Source organism: Haemaphysalis longicornis, unplaced genomic scaffold, assembly GCF_048455015.1.
Source record: "Haemaphysalis longicornis isolate Haplotype H1 unplaced genomic scaffold, Haemaphysalis longicornis Haplotype H1 scaffold_2, whole genome shotgun sequence".
Taxonomy (NCBI): domain Eukaryota; kingdom Metazoa; phylum Arthropoda; class Arachnida; order Ixodida; family Ixodidae; genus Haemaphysalis; species Haemaphysalis longicornis.
The window spans coordinates 201,655,543-201,680,139 of NW_027526295.1; the positions used below are offsets into that span (position 1 = coordinate 201,655,543).

At 47.5% G+C, this 24,597-nt stretch overlaps 1 protein-coding gene across 1 annotated transcript in view; it reads right to left on the bottom strand.

Moving 5' to 3' along the window:
• The window catches only part of LOC144169778 (E3 SUMO-protein ligase RanBP2-like), a 98,518-nt gene that overhangs the window by 69,498 nt on the left and 4,423 nt on the right, over nucleotides 1–24,597 (bottom strand). Inside the window, exons 3-13 of the mRNA XM_077699112.1 lie at nucleotides 22,455–22,568; nucleotides 19,960–20,003; nucleotides 19,802–19,848; nucleotides 17,639–17,698; nucleotides 17,173–17,244; nucleotides 14,300–14,473; nucleotides 10,501–10,706; nucleotides 8,513–8,645; nucleotides 5,593–5,770; nucleotides 4,352–4,434; nucleotides 1,461–1,590 (exon numbers count right to left, since the gene is read on the bottom strand). Coding sequence (XP_077555238.1) covers nucleotides 1,461–1,590; nucleotides 4,352–4,434; nucleotides 5,593–5,770; nucleotides 8,513–8,645; nucleotides 10,501–10,706; nucleotides 14,300–14,473; nucleotides 17,173–17,244; nucleotides 17,639–17,698; nucleotides 19,802–19,848; nucleotides 19,960–20,003; nucleotides 22,455–22,568 — 1,241 coding nt within the window. The remainder of the gene's footprint in view (nucleotides 1–1,460; nucleotides 1,591–4,351; nucleotides 4,435–5,592; nucleotides 5,771–8,512; nucleotides 8,646–10,500; nucleotides 10,707–14,299; nucleotides 14,474–17,172; nucleotides 17,245–17,638; nucleotides 17,699–19,801; nucleotides 19,849–19,959; nucleotides 20,004–22,454; nucleotides 22,569–24,597) is intronic.

Sequence of the window (24,597 nt, forward strand, 5' to 3'; positions counted from 1 at the left end):
ATACCCTCGCCATTTTGCTTTCTCCGCATTCCTCGCTTCCGTCTATGCCCCGCGCTCTACCTATCCTGTTGTCGCCTTGCCGTGTTGCCTGCGCCACTTGCGCATCGATTATGTTGAAGCGTGAACCGTATGGAGCGTTTTCTGCTCACGAAAACACGCCGATGGCGCGCTGACGCCGCCGCGAATACCACCAGTTTCTCCACCCGCATGCTGCGCGTGGCGGCAACATGGCGGCGTCACCGGCCGCGAAATGGTGCGGGTAGCTCGACCGACAGCTTCTGATCGCGCTTTAAGATGCCACTTAAGAAACAAATGAAGTCGCTTGTACAGTAAAGGAGCTGATAATGTGGGCGAAAATGACACTACAAAGCATCGTCCGCGCGGTTAGGGAAAGCGCCGATCAGATATCAGCCACCGTGGTAAGCCTAAACATCTCCGGCGGGGCCAGCGGGCTGCCGCCGCTGTCCGGAGCGCTTTCAAACTGCCGCCGTGAAAAGCGCGCCTCCCCAATGGAGCAAGTCGGCAGGCTACCCCCACTGCCGCGCGCGTAGCGCATCATTTTTCGAGCGAGGTAGAATCTGACGCAGGGGCGAAATCGTCAACGCAGGCGTGAAAATAACGCACGTGCAACGCCGACGCGCACGAATTGCATGCCGTTCACGCTTGAATTCGTGTGCGTGCGTCGCGTCGGCGATGAGTGTGCGTTCTTTCGACGCCCGTGTCGACGATTTCGCCCCTGTGTCAGATTCTACCTCGCTCGGAAAATGATGCGCGGCAGTGGGAGGAGCCTGCCGACTTGCACCAATGGGGAGGCGCGCTCTTCAGGGCGGCAGTTTGAAAGCGCGCGCAGCAGCTGGCTGGGCCACTTCCGCGGCGGATATTTGGCGCGGATATTTTATAGTGCAGTTTTCTCCAACACTGTCAGCTCCTTTTCACCGCATGAGCAATTTAGTTTACATCTTGAGCTGCGTTTTAACAAAAGGTTAGAAGCGGTCGCTGAAGCTACCTGCACCTCTTCACGGCAAGAGCCGACGCCATGTTGCCGCCGCCTGCCGCGCGCGGCACATTTCCATTTTTTCTCGTTTTCTGATGATACGAATTTTCGGGTGATACGAATATTTTTGCAGCACCTTGAGATTCGTATGACCGAGATTCCACTGTAGCTAGCACTGCAGAACAAACACACAGAGGCACAGGCAGTGGTTTTGAAGCTTCGAGTCCATGGTTTGCAGCGATTCCCTGATAAGTTCAGTTCCTGATAACAACCCCCACTGCTCGTCCCCTCAGCCACCTATCCTATGGCAACACACCTTGCTTGACCATGCCGGTGTCACACAACCACTACGCAGCCTGACGGAGTAGGTACCGTGCTGCATGCTACCTTCCCTTCCTGCCGTCTAGCAAAGAACCCTCCACAAAAGAGGGAGGCCGCGGGGAATGGGGTTCCTCGATTGCCTTACCCTGATCGTGTTCCAAAAGGGCTGCGCGAGTGGGAAACTCAAGCGCCCGGTTTACAAGAGCTGGGTCATGGAGGAACCAAGATAGGGCCTCTTCACCGTCAAAGATGTTCCGATAAATCCTTCGACGTGCCTGAAACAAGCCAGTAAAGGCCAAGAAATAATGCAAGTCAATGCCCAAGCGTGTTCGCAACGGAAAGACTTTGCAAACTTGAAACGTCGAAAAAATAAAAGAAGGGGGGAAAATAAATTTGCAACCTCACAATTTCATAACCAGCAGCGAACCTCGCAGTGCAAGCTGGCACATTACACAGCAAGAAAACCAACTGCAAGCACACAGAAGTCCCAGGAGCCATTGTCCTCATGTACCTAGGATACCCTGGGTTGGCTACAACTGTCTATCATGGTAAGCTTAAGCTCAGTCACTCCATTCAGGATTTAAACAGGGGTGAGACAGTTGAACCAGAATTGGGAGCAGTTTTTGGAGCAGCAAAATCTTGATTTTGGAGCAGAACCACCTTGATTTGGAGCAGAAGAACGCCATTTACTATGACACCTTAGGAACCTAAAAATTCAATTTTTTGGCAACTCGAGGGGGAAAAATGCACTTTTTAATCGGTTTTGAACGTACATAACACTGAAACAGCCTTTCAATAAAGTTTTTTTTTCTACCAGAGTATCACAAGGTACGAACTGCACTACCTTTTTACAAATCGTTTTTAAATTCTTAGCCTCTATGCATGGATAGAGTGGAGGTCCGTTGAAAATATCGAATTGAAAAACTAAGAAATCGTAAGGCCCTTTTATTATCATGTGAACACCGAAATTATTATTTTTGTAATCCCAGACTCAGCTTAACTCTTTCCTTACGGCGCCATAGGCCATCGGACACAAAGTTCCGCTGATTTCAAACGTCCCACGAAAGCTAAAAACAGCGCCTGGCGGACAACTAACGCCATCTGGCGTATTTATTGACAACTCATTTTTCAATTTTACTATGTTTTGTTGATATTTCACGTGCAGAGACCGTGCCAAAAGTGAAATTTGAACCCGCGATAGTGGAGAGTTGTGTGAAAACGGTGTCCGCTGTATTTTGGCTGTATTTCTAAACAAAACGGACTTCCTATCTGACGACTGCGGCTTTACACATTGATGTGTAGGGTCTGGACAACATACGGTGGGGATATTTTGCCAAATGCGCCGCGTCATATCGCGTTATCACCTTCACGATAGCCTGGCACTCGTGTCAGATTACCGCTAAGGAGCGATGCGCGACACTTCACAAGAGCGCTGGATTTCTTTTTTCTGGTTTTTTACCACTAAAGTGAAAGGGATTTTGTGTCAGAACACAAAAAAGTGAGCTTGGATGCATGACCGACTTACACTCGAGTGGCTTCGAAAAGGGACACAGCCGTCAGTTCCGCTAGGTTGACGGGCCCACAAAAATACAAAACTTAGTGTACAGCGTTAACATATATATTGAATCATAGCCAAGAAATGCAGGAACAATTTGTGCATCTTAGAATTCCTAAGATAATTTTTAGGCTCATTACAATCGCCTATATACGTTACGTGTATGCTTTTTTGTGCATTTTTCGTGATTATTTAACTAATAAACTGTAAGTAACTGTACCTTTCACAAAACTGCTGTTATGTGTTTGTAGGAGCAATCTATAAGCTACAATTCCATGCATAGCAATGCTAAATGTGTCTACTAAGCTCAAGAGAAAAAAAAAGTTTTGTGGAAGCACTCAAAATCGGCCGTTTTTCCGCCGTAACAAAAGAGTTAACGCACAAGTTAACGCCACGGCAAAAGTTGCGCAAAACGAGGTGACAGTCGTGGCACCCCACCAGTCCTCCCATTTCAATACCCAAGGTGCACGTTCACTACGATCCTCCCTTTTGGTATTAAATTTCACTTCAGATAAATGAACCATTACTACTAGCGTGCAATAATAGGCCGTCACGCTATCGGACACTGTTGCAACATTTTCCGGCGATGTAGCCTGCGCCGCCACTTATGCAGTGTCGATCGTCCCATTCCCACCACTCGCAAGCTCCCTGTCAAAAAGCAGCAATAACTCAGCGTTTTATAACACCGTTGTTTTTGATGAACTCCAGTCTTTCGAGTCCCGCAACAGATCAAACGACTAAATGTAAACCCAGCCACCCCCATAACCAAAACCACCGCAGAAGTCGACGAAGACCACTCTGCCTAAACCGCAAGCAACTGCTTCGCCCGGCGGTCATGTTTTCCAATTTTCACCGCACCAAGATGGCGGCGCCCAGTAGTGTTGTTCCAGAGATACGGCGCTCCTATAATTGCCGTTTTTTCATCACCTTGCACAAGTAGTTTGCCACCTCAGTACAGATAAGCATTTTTTCTACAGGAGTTTGCAATGGTTTTCGATGGAAAAACTTTAAAAACTCACAGAATATAACATGTGCAACCCAGCACTAAGACTTTCGAAAAAACTATCTCGGGGACAATTTTATGCCTTTTTTATTGAATGATCAATCAATTAAACCTTTACAAACAGCATCACCCTGGAGATGCAGGAAAAGTATGCCACCAGTAAGCCTTTTTCCCTGCTGAAACTGACGGGATCGTTAAAAACCTTGGCTCTCAGACCATTTTGGAGCAGTTTGGCGCAATTTTCGAAATTTTCAAACTTTTGGAGCAGCCTGGCGCAGGAAAACAAATTTTTATCAAAACTGCGCTATTTGCGCAGCTGTCTCACCCCTGGGATTAAGAACAAATGAAGTGATGAACTATTGGCACCATGGCATCGGCGCCGCATATGCGCACTCAATGCACACAAAACTGCGCACATTCCTACTTGTCGAGGTCAAATGGGCCTACATGTCTTGAGGACCAGCAGTAAGTTGGTTACCTCGGGTGTGCATGCCTCCTGCTTGATGTCGGACAGCCAGCGGGACTTGTCCTCGACGTCACACAGCAGGTGCAGCAGGTGACCTGCACACGGGGAAGGGTTCACACAACGTGTGGACGACCACATTCTTTCTCCCTTGGTGTCAGCACCCAGGAAAAACAATCAAACCTCAATGTGGCCACCTTCAATATATCCGATCCCCATTGAATGTTACTTGTACTGACATTACAACACTAACTTTTCTGCAACTGCAGTATTAAAACAAATTTATGGCACAAGAATAATTTCCAATTGGCAACCTTGTGGCTGAAGCAGCATTATTGCTAGCACAGGCTGCCAGAACCCCTTTATACAGAGCTACCAGGCTTGCCTCAAGGAACTCGGGCATTAACAAAACCCCAGTGCCTGCCTGGGGGAGTAGCCTACCTCACTTGCTGCTTCCTTCATTTATGTGCGAGCCTATATTTGACTAACTTGGAAGATCATTTGCGTCAGGTATGTATGAAGCCTATCAATCAGGGCTGCTTGCCGTTGGGAAATGAACGTGCTGGTGTTTCAAGTCGGCGGCATGCATGGGTGGCAGCCAACAAAAAAGCACTGCCAGGCAACATCATTATGCCCGAGTACGACGCTTCTCAATCAAGGTCATAGAATGTAAGGATGCCAAGAAAAAACAGTGAGCAAAGACAGCCGCTGAGGTGGAAGAAAAAGGAATGAACAAACAGGAACGAGGGAGTGCGCCTCCATTGACACCAGGCTAGCTTGCTCTGCACACGCCAGACGCACCCAAAGTTTGCTCAGCAACGGAAACAAGCTCTCCTATTTATTGCTGGCTCAGCATTTTCCTCTCAGGTCTTGGAGCCACAGCTTTTCCAAAAACGCTGCATCTTGCACATTTGCACTGAACAGGATAGCCAAGGGCACGCGGCTTCATGAAATGAACTAGCGCATGTGCTCTGCGTGGTCCCTTTTGCACCCCTGTCCACATCACTCAACACACCTCCTCACATGCTCAGCCATGCATGGCCTGCACCTCTCTCGGTTCCCCTTTCCCCCGTGCACTGGTGCTGCTGCCACACCCCCCGCACAGAATATTTCAAGAACAGTTACACAATGCAGCACATGCAGCCGCCAACAGCAGCCCTCCTGGGCTCCACATCGGAAGGCCGCAGCCACTAACGGGCCCACAAGGACAGAGAGAGAGAGACGACAAGGCCAGCGAGCAGGCAGCCCTCACTCACCACACACGGACAGGCGGTGGTGCGCCCGGAAGAGGATGCTGCGGTACAGGGCCTTGTGGGCCATGTCCAGCCCCCGGAACCAGGGCTCCTGGAAGAGGTCCCTCGGGGGACGCACCGCATACGCCGCCAGCAGCAGGCCCGAAACCCAGCCACGGGCCTCCGGCCAGCTGCACCGCTCCTGCACGCACGCACACACAAGGGAGGACCTACGCTCGTGCCCAAAAGGAACAGGGACCAGGCCCACAGGCACGCAAGTGCGCCAACCTCCCATGGGCATGGCCACATGCAGAGAACCCCGTCACAGCACAGCCGCTAAGGTGGGGACACACGGGCCCAAATCGTAGTGCAATGACCCTCATCTGAAACACTACTTTTTTCTTTCATGTGTTTTTTTTTTGTTAGTAAAAAGCTCTTTGCAAAAAAAAATAACACTAGTAGCAACAAAAATTTGTTGAAAAGCACTGAACACGGTCTGCAAGGAATGCTAGGCACAAAAGCTGCGTTTCTTTGTGTTTGCTTTTTTTTTGCCTCCAATATGGCCAAGCTTGTTATTTTTCTACCCAAAAATCCCTTTACGGTTCCTTGGGTGATCACTGCCATATCTGATTCCCTCAACACTACATGCCAGAACACCAACAGAGCTGAAGTAAAACTAGACTCTCAATTGGTATGAGTGGAGGCTGTCCTGCTCCACCTAACGAGCTACTGCTGTACTCGCATTAGGTGCGACCAAATTGGATGGGACGACCACTGTATTGCTGGTAGAGTAGCTTCACTCCAGTCAAACCAATTGCTATCAGGGTAGCCCGCAAACTAATGGCACTTTTTTACTACTAAATTACACTTTCTTTTATTTTCTGCCTTCACAATCAAAGAAGATTGAAAACATCTATAGCAGAAGCTCGATGATGCAAATTTCTCAGGGTAGAGCATAATATTCACATCACCCAAAATTCGCACCATCAGAAATGAACTAAACAAGTACGAATACACAAAAAAAGTGCATGCGTTGCTATCTCTACAAGCACCTACGAAAATATGTTACACAATCAGCATCTCATCCTTTGCATTGAGATCACCAAGCTCGCGTTCTCGAGGGGTTTTGAAAATGGCCCCCAAAAATGGCTCTTTTCATTCACAATACCCACTACACTCGGCTATCTGTGGTTCATATATGCGATGCATTATCTTCACAGCAAGTTTGCGTTCATCCCTCAAAAGCAACATTCAGCTGCCCCGAAGGCAATCAGCTGGCGCATAACGCCCCGGTGTAACGGGCAGGAGAGAAGTGTCGGCAAGCAGAGCAAAGGTGTTCCATAAAACAAGCCCTTTGGCTCCATTTTTCTGATTGAGAAAAGCAAGTGTGTTGGTTATGCAGGGTTAGCAAAACCTGCATATTATTCACCTTCGATATGTGAAAAGATGACAGCTACAGTTATGCTTTTACGGGAAACCAGGCTCGTAATTACAGGATTATTTTGTTAGCACAATGAGGCTCGAGGACTATGAAAAATACCTGCCAACTTATATCCTTGTTCAGGTTTGCTTTCCTGTTTTGCCATCATCAACTGGACTTGCAGTATAAGTGTGGTCACAGAAGTTCAGATTGGGATTTAACATGCCAGAGCTAGACCTGCGTCATAAGAAGCACTGCACAGGAAAGCTATGGATTACTTGGCGCCACCTGGGTGCTCAACACAATCCAAAATCAGTCGCAGCCAAGTTTGGTCACTGCCAGTGCAAAAGTGGGGAAAATCTTCAATAGTAGCACCACCCCAAGTGGCTCAGACAAATTGTCATAAGAGGCCCGTTGCAGTCCCATTGGCTGTGGTGCAGAAGTACTTCAAGAACGGCAAAATTTCGCAGCAAGGGGTGGCAAAGAAAAGGGCTGTTGAAGGAGGTAAGCGGGTCTTTGACAGCGACACACAAATGGTTCCCAGACGGAGTAGACTTTCTGCCTTCGTCTGGCAGCCGCATAGATCGTGTTGGGCAAATTTCAGAACACTGGTGGAAAGCATGTTTCTTCACTCGCACCCCTTCTTCTTATCTCAGCAGCACGACCGCACTGGCCGTGGTGAATCAGATGCAGCCAATGCAGCCAAGGGAGTCTCAATATCTGTGTGTTCGCTGCCAGCTGCCACTTTGTGTGACACACATTGCTTTGAAAAATATCACGCTAAAAAGTTCTCTTAACACCCGGATATCATAATTAGCATGAAATTGCTTCTGTAATTAGTTAAGTGGGAAAAAACTCAGCAGGTTAAGAATTTGATCTCACTATTATTTTTTCAGTACTACGAGATTAGGTGGGCACATTAGGAACTGAGGACGGAAAGTTGGGCTAGTTGGTTAGACGATAATGGGTGCATTTTTCTAGCGCAAAAGACGGATCACACGAGAAGGAAAACGCTTCTCGTGTGGTCCGTCTTTTGCACTAGTAAAATGCACCCATTAACATTAGGAACACGTACATGTGTGTAACTGTAAATGTACCCCTGCACTTATTGTATATATTCGATTATAAGGCGGTCCCGATTACAAGGTGAGGGTGCAGTTTGCAGAGTAAAACCCTCTCCCCCCCTCCCCCAACCTCTCTCTTTCACACACACACGCACACACTCTCCCACCCACCCACACCCACGCACATGCACACGCACTGAACATCGAATAGAAGGCGGGGAATGACTTTGAGACTTTTTTTTTTATTTTGGAAATAAACATTGCCTTATATACTCAAATGAATACGGCAGTTTTTTTTCTTTTCTTTTCTTTTTTTTCAGGATTAGGAAATTAGATGAGCATAATCAGAGACAGGTAGATGCGAATGGAACTGTGAATGTACTGCTATCGTGCGCCCACAACGGTGCTCACCACAGCACTTTCTAAAGAATGGGAAGAAAGAGCCTCCTCCTCTTCTTACCTTCCAGGCCTTCTTGAGCAGCACAGTGGCTACATGGAGATACAGCTGGGCCGTGACGTGCTCCAGAACAAAGTCCCAGGCACCACCTCGGGTCCACTTCTTGTCGTGTGCCTCCTTCAGCAGCCGGTCGAGCCTGGGCAAAGGGGTGCCACCACGGAAGATGCAGCACAGCCCACCGCTGTCCTCTCACCTTACCAAGTAGCCCTGTAGAAGCTGCTGCAAACAGACTAGCAGTAGCAGCTTCATTTTTAAGAACACAGCCACGTCTTGCTGCCGCCCTGGTTGACTTTAATGCAGCAACACTCTGCCACTCAGATTAGCCATGCGGTAATTAAAAGGCAAGTCGCAGTTTCCTGCAGAGTAATGTGCAGGTGGACGTGGTGGACTGCACCCTGAGAAAGGCAGTGTTGCAGGCAATATACTGGTCACCCAATAGATTACACGGGACAAGAAGTCTCACACTGGTTCACTGCACATTCCTCCCGACTCATCACTGGTCACGCACAGGCACAGCTCCAAATGGGTCCCCCTCGGAGTGCAGTTCAGAGCATTTGTATCCCAGCTACATTCGCAACAATGCCACGCTTCCAGTTGCTAGGAGGCAAAGCCAAGTGCAGTGCTCCCCACCCACCCCTCATCTCCACCCTCATTTAGTGCCGAGGAAAGATACTGCTGCAATTAATTAAAGGGTGTTCCCGTTAAGGGGGGACGTGGCTTTGCCAAACATTTGTTTCTGTAGGGAGACTTTGATACCAACTGGCAAAGACTAGAAATGTTTCATTCACATAGCTATAAAAATATGGGCTCAATGAGTCAAAACCTTTTTTATATTAGGAGCTTGCTCATGTTAAACTTTGGTGAAAAGCCTGTATAAATTTTGTAGGCATAGAAGGCGCATTAAGCACCAGACGCCCTACCAGACCTGTGCTCCAAATCAAGAAATTCACCCTCCCACCCCCCAACCTCTGCAATCACATGGTTGTGCAGTTTAGGATCTAACATGCTGAAAAATACAGATCTGGTACACCAAGAAAATTCTGATTTAAAATTCAAAGGCTACAAATTTGCAAGCCGGGATGTACAGGGTAGACCAAAAATTATGACAAAACAAACTGAAAATGGGCAGATGAGGCACCCACACCACCAGAGAAATGGTTCCTGAAGGCAATGGTGAGTGGCCACTGGCAGAGTACTCGGGTCATGTGCGCAGAAAGGGCAGGACGGCGAGTCTCATTTTTCATTTTTAGTTGCACATTTTTCTCTTCTGCAAGGGAACACCTTTGGTGTGCTTGAAAGTGGAGAGGAGAAACGCTTTCTCGGGAGGCAAACATGGACAATAATGTTTTTGTGAGTTTAAGCCCATATTTCGTCGTCTTGGTTGACAGATTTTTTTTTACCTAATCTCTTTTGTTGAATATCTTTTAAAAGGTTTTGCAGTCATTTTTGGGGAGTTAAAAGCCACATCGCTGCCCCCCCCCTCCTACCCCTCTGATGCCCAGTGTTGCTCAGGAGCAACAATTCAAACAATTTTTTTTTTCTTTCGCACTTTGTGGCATCTATCGACAGACAAAGGATCCCGGACCTTTAAAAGGGCAGCATGTACCTCAGTAAGCTAAAAAAAATATTGTTTACACGTGTCAACTCGCATCGAGCCTGGGTGGCTCAATGGGCTAATGACAGGTAACCGAAATTGTGCAATTTCGTTGTTATTACAAATGATAGCAATACAAACTCTGCGTTATTGTCTTCACTTGAACCATAAATCATGGTGATCAAGGTAGCACTCCTGTTCAAGTGATATATGGGCAGCCAGTGCCCAGTGTGTCCCAGTGACCGTCCTAATGAACCAATTTTTTTTCTGACTTCATATTTGTGTTGTCGGAACTCCTTTTGGATAACAAAAAACTTTTCAAACGCAAAAGCAAAATAATGAAGTTTTGGGCATCAAATTTCGGCATGAAGGGCAAGCGCTGCATGAAGAAACCCACAGGTTGATGGCGTTGAGGGCGTCCTCCACGGCCGCCCGCTCCCCCTGCTTGGCAGGCTCCCCGTTGAAAGAGCCCCCCTGGGCTGCCGAGGAGAGGGTCAGGCTGCCCGGGTAGGTGAACAGCAGGCCCGCCAGCTGGTCCAGGGTCAGCAGGAACTTGGTCAGGAACGGCTCGTCCACGGGGCCCACCAGGTTGTCGTGGTACGCCTGCAACAGGTGCCTGGCACGTCAGTCACCCTCCTCAAACACCGCCTCCACCCAGAGGTCAGAGCTTCGTTGTGCAAACAAGGGGTCCAGGTGTATACTGCTCACCAATTCCCCTATTACCAAAAAGTATCCAGCTGCGCTAAAAAGGGCCATGCAGACAAAACACAAGTTTGTTTTATTCGATAGATTAGGTGTTTTAAGTGCCCCCAGCGGTTGTCAGGCCGCAAATGATGCCTTATTCACGGAGAAATTGAACAATTTCAGTAAAATTTTGATTCTCCCAGCAAACCGCGTGTTTGACGACGTCTGCGATGACGTAACCAGGACAGATCTTCAAGCAAACATCAGTGCGCTGTTCACTCTGCAGCGGACTGCCGGAACGCCTTGTTTAACTAAGCCAGTCCTACCAGATAGTGCCACCATACCGTGCAGCGCCGCTGTCCACCTTTGCATTGTTTCCGATGGTATTTGCAGTCGGCTTGTTTTTTGTTACGGTAGGTAGTAATCTTTTCGTGAAACATGGGGTATGTTTGACAAACAGGGTCACGTAAGATCGTCGCTTACGTCAATCAGCCCAGTGTCATGTCAGAAAACCCCAAAGCACCACACTGCTGTGCAGCTATAACAAGAATAGTGCGCGCAGTAGCAACAGCACTACGCACTGGTACTTGTATGTTTACGTGTACTTTCCTAATTTTCATTGTTTACCCCACCATTCTTACTGCTATAAAATGAATGTGCATTACATTTAAGCGAAAATAGCTCGTTCTGCAAGCTTATAAGCCCTGCCTAACTTGCGTTTGCTTCTGCCGGCCTCAGCCAATCGCGCAGCTGTGCATATGCCGTCATAGGTTCTATAATCGGGGACAACTTTCTGTGGCAATGGAGAGAAAGCTACAGGGGAAGGGGGGGGGTGGAACTAACTGTCTTGTGTTACTGCGCCAAAGTAGTTTCCGATAGAACTGGTTTTGGTTTCAGTTTTGGCATGACTGATGGGCATTTGCTATGCAGTTCATCTCTTTGCATGAGCTCCGTGGTTGGGTACACTGAACCACGATCACCTAGCATGCAGGCAAGTTGGCGTCTCCTTTGCTGCGCTTCTTTGTTTCTAAGCACAAGCCAGCACTTTGACTGGTGAACTCGGACTGGCTTACCCCCGCATTCACAAACCTAACTTTTAAGTATCACTTTGGTTTCGGCGCCTTGACGCGTTTCAAGAACTGCACTTATGTTGCAAGGGCGCCTTCTGGCGAACTTATCAGCCCAAAAAGTAAGCGCTACTTAAGGAAGCTCCTGACCCACCTATTCCCAACCAACATCGCAAACTACGACAGCTTAGCTGAGGTGACAGATTTCATGCGTCACTCGCGAGAAATTCATAAAGCAGTAAAAAATGAAGCACCTTCTGCAAGCAAAAATGACCCGCACACATGCCTGCTGCCTGAACACGGCCATGTTTACACCCGCACACCAGCCCGGCTGGCACGCGATATGGCTGCGTCGGCCCGATGGCACTGCCTCCACGCATAGAACGACGCCTGCAGGTGTGGCTACAGTTTGTTAGCTTGCTGGAATGCGACCAATAAGGAAAACCAAGTTACACATTGGAGAAAGGGGATGATACTGTGGTGAAAAATTTACGCGAAGGATAGTCATGCGCAGCCGTATTGCAAGCAGTGATCAAATATCAGCTGCGATGTTAAGCCTAAAGTTCTCCCTGGGGACCGGCCACTGAAGGAGCTGGCTGATTAGAGCGCTTCGAACCTGGCGCCACGGGAGCATCCATCACTATTGGTGCAAGAGTCACGTCCCGCCTACACTCTGTATGCGGATTTGCGTGTCGCGTGCTAGCCTCATTCGCAGGAGCCTAGCAAGCCCCAAGAAGGGCGCCTTTCATAAGGACGCCTCAAGGAAGGTTTCTGAAACGCGCGGCGGCCTTTTTTCATTCTGATCCTTTTCGGACACTTACGAAAGGCGTCTACCATGGACAATACCATGGACAATATCGTCCAACTCTAAACCGTCCAGAAATGACATGAATTTTGTCAGTGCTGCAGTTTTGAGGTCATGCACTGATATGTACACTCTTCTGGAGTTGAATACTGGGCAGTACCACTTACGTGCTTAGTGTGCTTACATATGGTGGGCGCAGTTTACAGAAAGAGCAGCACGCACACATTACGGCGCAAAGTCAAATCCCATTAGGATCGCGTTGAGTGTGTTGAAGGATGAAACTATTGTACCGCTGCACTCTTGTCTTTCCGAAAACTTTAGGTGGTCTTCCAGTCGCTAAACGAATCCGTTCCATGATTTCGAGACTTCAGGATACCATGCAGAACCTCTGCCTTGAGCCATGCGACAGTGCGCTCGCTTACGCTGGCAAGCTGGCTAACCGAACGGAATGCAGAAACGACAGAGTCCCAGTTGCGTCAGTCTCCCTTGGGCATACACGTTGCAGGTAACTTGCTTCGTTGGTTTTGACAGCTCCAGGTCCACAATTTTGTTGAAAATCCTATGCGTGAATTAAATCGCGAGCTATTGTAGGGGAAAGGAAGGCTGCCATCAACGAAGACGCCATGCTTTTTTTTCCCTTGAAAAGAACCCATGCGACGCCACTGGGTAACATAGCAACAAAAAAAAAAAAAAAAAAAAACTCAAACATAATGCTCCCTTCCCTGTTTTGCATATTGTGGCCAACAATTTAGTGCCACTGTCTATCAAAGGCTAGAAAATAAAAGCTGAATATTTTGGAATTGCTTAGGCTGCACCCAGCAAATTATTTTTATTGACCTACTTCCAGCTGCGCAGAAGAACGGCCTGGTTCGGCTCTAGCCTCGACTGCATTGCCACAGAAAGTTGTCCCCGAGTATAGTGCGGGAAATGAGCTAGTGGGTCGCACGGCCATTCCTAATTATATAGCTTATTTGAGCAAAGCTTACGTTAACAGTGGTGTCAGTATGATTCTCACGAGGCAATCTTTCGAATGAACCAAACTTGCATTTTGTCGGCATGGCACCTTTAAAGGCCAACTGCACTCAAAATTTCGACTTCTTGAAAACCCTATTTCCGTATAGTCTGCTTAAAAAGAAAGCAACATGCAAAAAACAACAGCTGAAATACGCACGTGGACGCCGCAAGCGGCCAGCAAAAATCGGCGATTTTGAAATCGAAACCGAGGAGAGCGCGGCCATTGCAGTGACGTTGCAGCCGTCCAGCGAGCGGCCGGACGGTCACCAGTTCGGGAGAATGTCTGCGCGCAAGCTCTACGCGCGCACGGGGCAGCAGAGCTCGACCGGTTCTCCCGCTGCGTGGCTGGCCAGAGGAAAAAGCCACCGTCGGCTGGAACGTCACAGGCGCGTCATGGCTGTTTACGCGATCCGCCGGCAGGTGCAGAGTGGTCTGCGGCGGAGCCTTTTTAAACGCTTCTGACTGATTAACGAGGCGTTTCACGGGGCTACCACTTGTGTCTCACCTTATTTGGGGGTACTTACTACGCATTAAAAACAAATTTGGCCGAGGTGAAATTTGAGTGCAGTTGGCCTTTAAGGGTACATCGCATGTGGACTCCCCTCGAGAGAAACAGCCGCACTTGCCTCGAAGACATCGGCCAAGCAGCGCTGCCAGTCGACGGAGTGGAGTGCCTCGGCCGCAAACTGGGGCTCCTCTTCAGCCTGCAGGGCGTGCTTGTACGAGTCCAGCACCCGGCCAGAGTTGAGCAGCAGCCGCAGCAGCTTCTCCCGCAGCTTCACGTCCAGGGGCCGGGTCACCTGCATCGCACAAGCATCCCGGCCCCTTTCACAAGGGCCCACCATGCACGCCGCTTGCTGCCCACTGGAGCAGTGACGAGGTTGAATACCAGAGACCGGGTAACATCAACGAAAATACTGGACGAGCTACGCAACGAACCCTGGACTACCAAGCACCACGTGCATTGCCAAAAATGACCCACACTGAACCGCGGACTCAATATGCACGCATGCATCCAAGGAAAATGTGCAGCTGAACCCCAAAAATGGCACTTCGGGGGCCAGCAGTCACCACATCTGTGCCACCGGAGCCAACCAGTTATTTCGAAGTAAAAACATATAACATCTTTTAGCGCCTTCATTAACCCTTTCCGGAAAGGTCCACTACTTTTACCCACTTGCCAGCCATTCTGGTTTGAAACTATGTTGCCAGTTTCTGGCGTCGCGAAGGAAAAAACAAACTGTGCAAGAAAAACTCACAGGATATTTATTTTTTCTCTTGTATTCTGCTTGCAACTACCTCACCGATATTTGAGCAGCGTGTGAAACCGCTTGAAGCTATCTCCTGGTTGCAGGCCAGTGTTTTTGCTGCAGGTTTTGCAGAAAAAGTTTCCTCCCTGCCTCCTCCTTTTGTTTTGTTTTTTATTGCTACGAACAGCACATCTCATGGAGGCATGTAATTCGCTTCCTCACTGGAGTCATCCAAGCTTTCACTAGTGTCACTAGATAAGATTACAGAGTATCGGCTCTTTTTTCTCCTATTGTTCTGTGCCGAGCACCATGACCATTGGTCAGTTGGCATCACACGACGTTTGTTTACACCGCGACGGCTCATGGGCGCCGCCATTTCGTTGTTTACGCATTTTAATCTGTCAACTCTGGTAGACGTAGCTTGTCCTCCCAGCTCTGCAGCTGCGCGCGAGTGACTTCGTTTCGAATGCGACTCAAAGATAACACGTGTAGATGCATTTCAGCAGCAGAAGTGTGTCCAAACATGTCGTTTCACTGCATCTTCGGCAATGTTGTTAACAAACGACCCACTCAAAGTTAGTGGCGAGGTCGTAGAGCGGCGATCTTGCAACCCTGATAAGCACCAAAATGGCAGCCGTTGCTGACTTGCGTGCCTCAGTGGTGGTACTCTTATACCTTATCTTATACCTTATACCATGCTTCTCAGCAAAGAGCGCGTACATGAAAACGCTGTGGGATCCAGAAGGCCCGTGCTTAAACATTGTGCTGCACTTTTGTGCAAAAAGAAGTAAACTCCAACAAACAAGGTTAACTTATCCATCAAGAAATAGCACATCATGTATACAAAGAATGCAAGCACATCACAGTAAGAGAAAAATTGGATCCACTTCACGCTGTGAAGGTGGCTGTACTGCGAAGCTGCAAACAGCACCCACAGCGATTACCCAGGTGGCGTCACCTGAATTCACACACGTGCCATCCGCTCACTGCTACCGCCCACCACGCTCTTCGCCTCCTTGTCTCACTCCTTTCTTGATGAATTGAACGGAGGTTTGGCCAATGCAATTCGGATTTCCCGTCTTCGCAGTGCTCACGCACCCCCTGCATGAACAGCGCGAGCGGGAGTTCTGTTCTTTTTTTGCACGCTTTCATGTCGTACGTGCCAGCCCCTAACTGCGCAGTTTGAAACGTGCCATTTCTGGCGGCCACTATCAGTCTTTCAAAGGGTGAGGGAGAGGGCGACACCACGTATTTGGCTTCATCCCTCTCACTGCTTCCCCCTCCCTGTTGTTTCATGCGCAACCACCAAAGGGTGCCCTCCCGCTCTCCAGACGCTGAATCCAAACAACCACCTGTCGCCTCCTCCTGCACGTCTGGCCGTAGCTTAGTCGGCAAGACGACAGGCTCTTGCTCCTCTTCTCTATGCGGGCCCAGGTTCGATCCCTGGCGGTGCCAGCAGTTTATTTATGTAGCCAGGGTGTAGGCAGTACCCAGTGGTAGCCTGGGATGTGTGCTCGTGTAGCCAGGAGTAGCCCGGGAGTTTTCTGCCGACACGGACACAAAAATATCCTCGGCTGGTCAGAGGTATACCGCTTCGCAGTAAAGACCACAAAATTTAACCTTGAACACCGAAGTCAAGCAGAAAATTCAGGCAGAACATAACAACGGATCGCTACGGCCGAGTTGCGTTTTCGGGCAGGGCCAGCCAACGGACCAGAAAGGGTTAAAACATAGCTCCATTCTGTCTAGGCCATTTTCTCAAAATGTACATTTCTGATGCATAGGAAATTCTCAACGGTAATGTCCCAGTGCTCTGTGCAGCCAGAAACAAAAATTTTTTTTTTTGCAGCATGAAGCTGGATGTGTAATTGAAATAACGAAAACTGATGTTGCATTTCCAGTTCTCACCAAAACTGGTCAGCAAGAAAAAAATTCCCGTTAACCAACACTACAAAATGCATGCAGGCCATGCCCAATAAAATAGTTTTTTGCATTGAAATTCGCACGTATGTCATACCGACACGGTCTCAACCCCAACAATGCAGGACAGACACAGACACACCAAGGAAAACCAGGCTAGAGAGCTAATAAAGGAAGGTGGGGCAGAAAGCAGCACTGTAATTCACCGCAAGCGTTCACCCCTTGCCTGCCACGAGCTACATGTGCCTGAAACTGCCACAGGCAAATTCCCCACAAAAGCAACACCAAACAAACAAAAAGAGAGAGAGAGAGGGAGAGAGAGAGCTCACCAGCTCCGTGGTGATGAGGTTTTCAATGTCATCTGTAGCAGCATCTCCTCCTGCAGCCCTTGCCATTCCCTCCTGTAAACAAACAAACAAACAAAAGCACAAGTCAAGGGTGCATGCTACCTCCCCACATACTGCAAGTGCAGCTATGCATGCTTTCTGCAAACATTTTTAACACCGTTCAGAAAATGCTTTTTTTTTTCATGGTAACCAATAGCTACAACATCACAGGGGTCCTGAAAGCCATAAATGATTCCCTTAACATGTTTACAAACAATGTTTTCACTAACACTAGGAATTCTAGTTTCACCGTGTCCCAGTATGGCTGGAAAAGTGAACACAAACCAGTTTTAAATAGCAATAAAATAACTTTGAGGACATGACAGCACCATTCCAATGAAGCAACCCCCAACTTTCCCGCAGACCCCACAGGACAAAAGGTGACGTTAACAACAAAAGTCTCACAAACCTTGAGCTTGAACACGACCCTGTGCCCTGGGAAAAGTTGCTCGGCTCGCTCCAGCCAGTACTGGAAATATGAGAGGGCACAGCAAAAGTTTGTAATGGCACATGGCAAGAACACTTCGCTTGCATGCAAGAGTGACACAACAGGCCTAAGTGAGCCTTGAACAAACTACGAGAGCATCAAAGCGCTCCTTATGCTGCAGCGAATGCAAAAGCTTTAGTGTCCATTGTTTAATAGATATGCTGGGGTTGCGGGCCCTGGACATCACGTAACTGCTGCACTACTGGATGAGGTAGCCGCACGAGTAAGAAGGTCACATGCTGAAATCCATTTTTCTCTCATTATCGTTCTCATCATTTCCCCTTTGAGCCTTTTTCTTTCTCCCCGTTACGGTTGAATTGGTGAATTGCTTTTGTTAGGCCTATCTGTAGGCTCGTTGGCATAACGCTGAACCTTACATGCCAACCAACGTCAAACTAACTGTACATACAGCTGCCCGCCAGCGATTGGCAACATTACAGCTAAAACGTAGCGTTAAGCCTAACATCAAGCCGGTACATAGTCACGTCCACATCGCCAAGCAAAGAGGACATTTGGTGGACACGTACTTTGCTACTCACCTGATTGCTACTTCCGTAATAGCGTGCTCAAATTACTTATGTAGGCTTCAGCCGGTGGCTCTAACACCTGCTTCTAAGTCAAAGACCACCTTTAGTCAGCCAGGCCCACGAAGCCCTCAGCAACACGTGCTTGCCTCACATTCCACAGGCCCTGGGTTCAACTCGCATCAATACCCAAGCTTACCCAATTTTTCTCGAGGTCAATTACTTTATACTTTTGTTCTCTACGCCATGCGCCATTTTGTGTGCCGCATGTGCGCTAGGGAAGGCGAATTTCTGGCCTACCGAGTCATGTAATGCATTTGCAATACATACAGGCAGGCCAAAAGGCTCAATTTATGGGACAACTTGTGGTTCCCACGCTAGCCACCAGGCTCCCCCTGCAGCTGCCTTTCTGTGCAGCTGCAGTGCGTCCTGCTTTTCCTTGGCTGTTCACAGGGACCAGTTGGCTCTACAGTACGTGCTGTAGCTTTCCTGCAACCTCTGTTATGCTGTTTCTGCAGTACAATCTGTGTCCTGCTTTTCCTTGGCTGTTCACAGGGACCAGTTGGCTCTACAGTACGTGCTGTAGCTTTCCTGCAACCTCTGTTATGCTGTTTCTGCAGTACAATCTGGTGGCTACATATTCTGATCAGATACTGAACAAGTGATTTTCTTCTAAGGAATCACTGGATTTTGCTATTTGCTACCAGAGAACCAGTTATGCCACTCCTCTGGATTCAAGCTTTTCACCTTATGGGGATTTCTTTGCTTCCGTATAATTTTTTCCCTTTCCTAAGCTGAAGACAATTCGCGCAGCATTACCGAAACCGCCGCTCACACGGGAGGCCATGGTCGTAAAGGAGCGCAGACCGGATGCGAACAGCCGGATGAGGATAAAACAAATTTGTTCCAGTAATTTTTGCTGCGCAGGGAATAGGCAAACTACCGGCAAGCGCCCAAGCTGCGTTCCTTGGCCCCTTACAAAGAACACGTGAGCAGTCTGCCATTGCTACTGTTAGCACAGCACACGATCAGTGGCCCCCTAAACAGGAATGCAATCAATGAATCACCACTGGTGAATGAAGCTTCTTGGAGTAAGAGCGTTTATTTCCACCTCTGTATTTTGACTGCTTCCCAGAGCTTGATATCCTACATACACATTTCACTGGATTTTTCTTCAGCCCAGAGGCCAAATCGAATCATAACAAAACCAAGCTCTGAGCTCTTCTAGGTTGTCTATTCAGACATTTGCTAAGTTAAAAAAAAGAAGTGCTTACACCAGTTATTTGAACAAGTTCGAACAATTTTAATTTCTTGCTGAGACATTTGCAACTGCCTGAAAGGGATGCACACTCCAAACAACCTCACTGTCACCTGCACTCTGATATCTCATAATGCGTTGTTTAAAGAAATGCATTTATATGTGCGGTAGGAAGCAGCTAACAAGAGAACCATTCACAATGCTTCATGACGCACTAAACGTTCTTGTACCCATTCCTTGATCTGAAATCTTAAGTATAGAAGTACTAAAAAAATGACCTTATTTTAAACTGTATTTGCATACCTTGATGGTTTCCCTGTCTGCAGGAGTCTCACTGTAGATTTCACAGACTGAAACAAGCACAGCAACCAGCAGAAATCAGAACACTAACCGAACCCCAAACTACTCTCTAGAACAGGACAATGTGCGGTGAAGATACTAAAAACTGCTGCACTACTTACTTTTCAGGATAACATCCTTCTGGTTCTCTTCTAGTGCCAGGGAGCTACAAAATAGAATAAACAATTTAGTGCTTCAAGCAGTGCTAGTGTTTCACACAATCATGAACCCTACCAAAGCTTGGAACAAGCAAGCACATGCATGACACCCCTTTTAGGTTACGATACATTATCCAAACCAACGCCGCGTTGTATAAACATTGCCTAACGCGTCGCGCACTTTTCAATGGGAAGGGTAGGGATGCTTAGTTCAGGCACTCATCCGCTATGTGGCGCTCGCGGACATCTCGCCTTACATCACTGCTCGCGAGCCGCGAACGCTGCACCCACTTTTACAACGTGTGTCTGTGAGCTTGCCTGTTGGATTTCAAGAGCCGTTTCACTCACATCTTAGCCGCGACGGGGCGCTCGTTCTGGTGCGCACTGGGGACCTCGTCCAACGCGTCGCTCGCTTCATACTTGCTGCATTTTTCTAAGAATAACTGACGGAGGTGGAACTAAAATAGTGTAAGAAAATATTAATTGTCGGGTAGACAAATAGCGAACAGAAGAACGGTATCTTCGGATGGTTCAGCCATTATTTTACTGATATTTTTCTCTCTGGAGGATTTAGGGAAGAAAAAATTGCGTTCACATTTTTTCTTCCGGTGCTCACTTCTACCATTATTTTCCAAAGATATCACGTGCTTGTAAATTTTTGAAGATTACGGAAAACAAAAGGATAACACCGTTAGGCGGGCTAGTTGGTACTCAGAATTCATGCTGAATTTTTGCGCAGCGTAAGACAAGGACAGATACAACAAGGGACACAAAGACCAGCGCAGAAGACCAGCGCAGATAAGCAGCTGAGGGTCCCGCCACGCTATCCGGGCGCTTCTACAGTACAGTCCTCAATTTTAAAAGTGCGTACCGAAGCGGAGTGCGAACAGCGAAGACAAAACAAGACCGAAATGCAGAGGAGAGAGAGGGGGATGCCCCACTCAAAAAATTTCGGGGCCCGTGATCCAAGTAGATATGCGCACAAAGCCAGCATCAGCCTGCTGCAGCACAAGTGATTTTGCTCCGTGGCAAAGGCGGTTTAATCAGCGACAGACCAAGACAGACGGGTATGGGGAAAAACAAGAAGGCATAGGAGCACTGCCTGGGGAACGCTAAACAAACTGTCAACTATTTTGCATAGTTTCCGAGAAGCGGCGCTGGCCGGCAGACATGAAAGCACGCAGGAAGGCTACGGAGCAGGAAAGGGTAGGAGAGAGCAACAGGAGAGCGGCTGTTTGGCCACTTTTCGCTCACGCGTTAGGCAATGATTATACAGGCGGCGTTGTCCAAACACATGCGCACACACCACACACAGAACTGTCGACATCCTTCAAATTTCCTACATTGTGTCACAATGCTGGCCCTAACAGTCATCAGACAAGCCCTCATATCCAAAACTTAGCAAGCTCCCCTCAACTAAACTTTCCAACATAAAACTGGTACACATGTATTCCTTTTGGCTTCGTACTAAAGCACGCAATCTGTTGCAACAAAACGTTTTAGTTTCCCTCAATTCGGTCACAGTGGAGTATCACCATAAAAATGCACGCAGACATAGCCTCGTGAACTTCAAAGTGGATACAGGCTAATTTGTTAAAAATGGTGGTAGTCAATGGCATGTCACACTATGTTCTCTGGCAGATTTCAATGCACATGACAATCAGTGCACCAACGCCTATAGGTTGTACTCACTGGGTTGGTGCACATGCCGGCAACCGTGTGTCACCTAGCAATGGGAAGTGCAGGCATGGGTATTCCAGCGAGCTCAAAAAAGCCTTACCTCGACGTTTACTGCTGTTTCGTGCAGCGCCCTACAGGCTACCTGTCACGAGACACGAGGTAAGGGACTGCCAGCTGCCAGGTTTCGGCATTGGCCACAGATTGCTCAGCTTTTTACGAACGCTTCCACTTCGGCCGTTCGGTCACTTGCCGATACATGTCGCTAGTCTTCTAGCCAACAATGCACTCACAGCTACGCTGCTACGCTACCGCCGTATCTCATTGGCATTTGCGTGAACCTCTTCTGAAGCATTATTTTGCTTTTGTACTGAACAACTCAGCCATGGGCGGGTGCACCTGCGTCTATAGCCGTGCTCGCAGCCAACTGCGCTTCAGAGTAGGCATTTCGTGTGTCGTGCCGCATTTCGCGACCAAGGTTCTATTCTCTATGTGGAGTTCTCTAGGGCAAGTAAAGCATCCCCACACAATGCCACTGTGATTATTCATATACATTGCTTACCACCACAGCCGAGAATCGCTTGGTAACGGCGCAGATGCCGAACGCCCGAGCCTGTTTTATTTTTTTTGTTTTGCTTTTTTTTTTTCCCTTGTGAGATGCAGACGCACGCGCAGACACGATCATGGTGGCCTTCAGTGTTACCAGGACAAGAAATCGCCCACTAAACTTTTATGCGAATACCATCTAGAATGACTACAAGAGCACAAAGCTTGGCACTCACTGTTTGAAGGACTGGAGAGCCTGATTTGGGTTTCCCATGGCCTCGTTGATCTGGCCCATAAGCTTGAAGGCTCCTGCATGCTTGTCATTCACAGACAGGTAGTCTGCCAGGTACCTTCATACAGGACAAAGCAAATGCCATAGGGTTAAATAGGAACAATTCTAACGACAAATGGTTTGGGGATTACTTTTATCACCCACTCAGTCCATCTAATTAACTTTTTCTGTACCGCACCCACAGGACGTCCTTAGCCAGTTAACAATACATTTGAACACACATTTCAAAATTGCACAGGACATTTGAAAATCTCTGGTGTACCTGCCTGCCATGTTGTGGGAGAAGTACACTTTCGTTTTTTGTAGTCTGTATTTACTCAGCTTCAGCGTATTTTTATGATATTGTCACCAGCAGCAATTATGTGAACAACATGGCATTATCGGAGTTAACATTACATTTGTAAAGCCCCAGAAATGGCTACAAATAACACCAATTTCAAAGAACAAACTGAAACTGAGCGCCAGCTATCAATACATTCGAACGCCAATCCAAAACCACACTAGGTGTTTTAAAAACATTAGTGCCATCTGCCATGTCTCTGGAAAAATAAACTTTTGCTTTCTGTATAGTTCGTATTTCGTCAGCCAGGTGGCGACATTCGAAATGTAATGCAAAGATTCAAATTGTGCCATGGTTACAGATCAAGATAGCTACGTGCCTGTAGTCGACACGCACCACTGAGCTCTGCAAATAGCGTGATTCGACCGCATCTTCGGTGGGTTTCCTTGTTTTATCAGTGGCAGTGAAGGCCCGTTCACACTGTGACGAAAACGCCGAAAATTATCTCGCTTCGTCGCGCGGCGACAAAAATTTGTCCCGACCATTCACCAAAAACTATCATCGCGCGACAAAGCGCAATATTCCCGTCGCTTTCGTCGCAAGTGTGAACGGGTCTTGAGTCTGTGGACGATGTGGCTTTATCAGGGCTTCGTTCTGAGAGGTAGTTATCACAGGAACTGACCTTGAATACTGGCAGAATGTTATCAGCAGATTTTGGTTTCTTCCAGTTTGGCACACTCTGTAGCCGGTTTGAGTGCTTTAAGCATGTCACGGATGTTATTTATCTTATCTACAGGGTGCACATGTCGCTTGGGACTTCCTTGTCATCGAGGAGGATTGGCATTTCATTCAGGGAGAGGCCCAGGCGATGATGGCTTTGTCCAATGGCACGTGAAACCGAACAGCTGGAAGCCATTTCTCGTAGCTGGGAAACTACTTGAGCTAAGACTTTGAATTTTACTCCATTTGGCTAATACACATAAAGAGGTTTTGTATATTCCAAAATGTGCTTCACTTTTTTCTATTGAGATATAAGTATACCTTTGATATTTTTTGTAAATCTTGCTAAAAATATTGTCTTCGAAAAATCAAATTTTGCATTTCCACCCCTTACTTTGTGTCACAAACTGTCATCCAGAGTGCCAATCTACTTTGCTTTCTTTGAATGCACCTTGTACATTTTTCATCTTAACGGTTTTTGCATAAAATTTTGTTACTACAGCCCACAAATCTTTTTTGTGTGTGTGCAAAGAGCAGAAGTAATTTTATTGGAATTTTTACTAAGGTTATTGATAATACATGTACGAAGACCATATATAAAAAAAAAATGCTTTAAATCTTTTTTCTTCTGAGATACACACATATCTGGCATTTTTTCCTGAAATTTTCCAAAAATTTTGTCTGACAAATTTCATCTTGTATAACTCCTTACTTCATTTTAAAAACTACAATAAACCCTGGCGACAGGAAGCTCACTGTGTTACACGTGATAATTCGTTAAAAATGGCTACACACTGCAGTGCAAACCATGAAACATCCCCATGAATTCAAATTTCCACTAAAACAATTTCGTTATATTGACTGTTTACTGGATTTATTTAAAGCCATGTAAAACACCATGCACATTTTTGCTTTGCCTTGCTCAAGGCTGCCAACCTTTAGATCTGCTGACTGCGTATTCGATACCTTCGAAGGTATTCGGGGACTGATCTTACAACTGATGTGCAAGGCAAGTTGCCATGCTGATGTGTGCAGCAAGGCACTCTTGGCACACACTGTCTAAGCTTGAAGGAATGTATCAAATGGT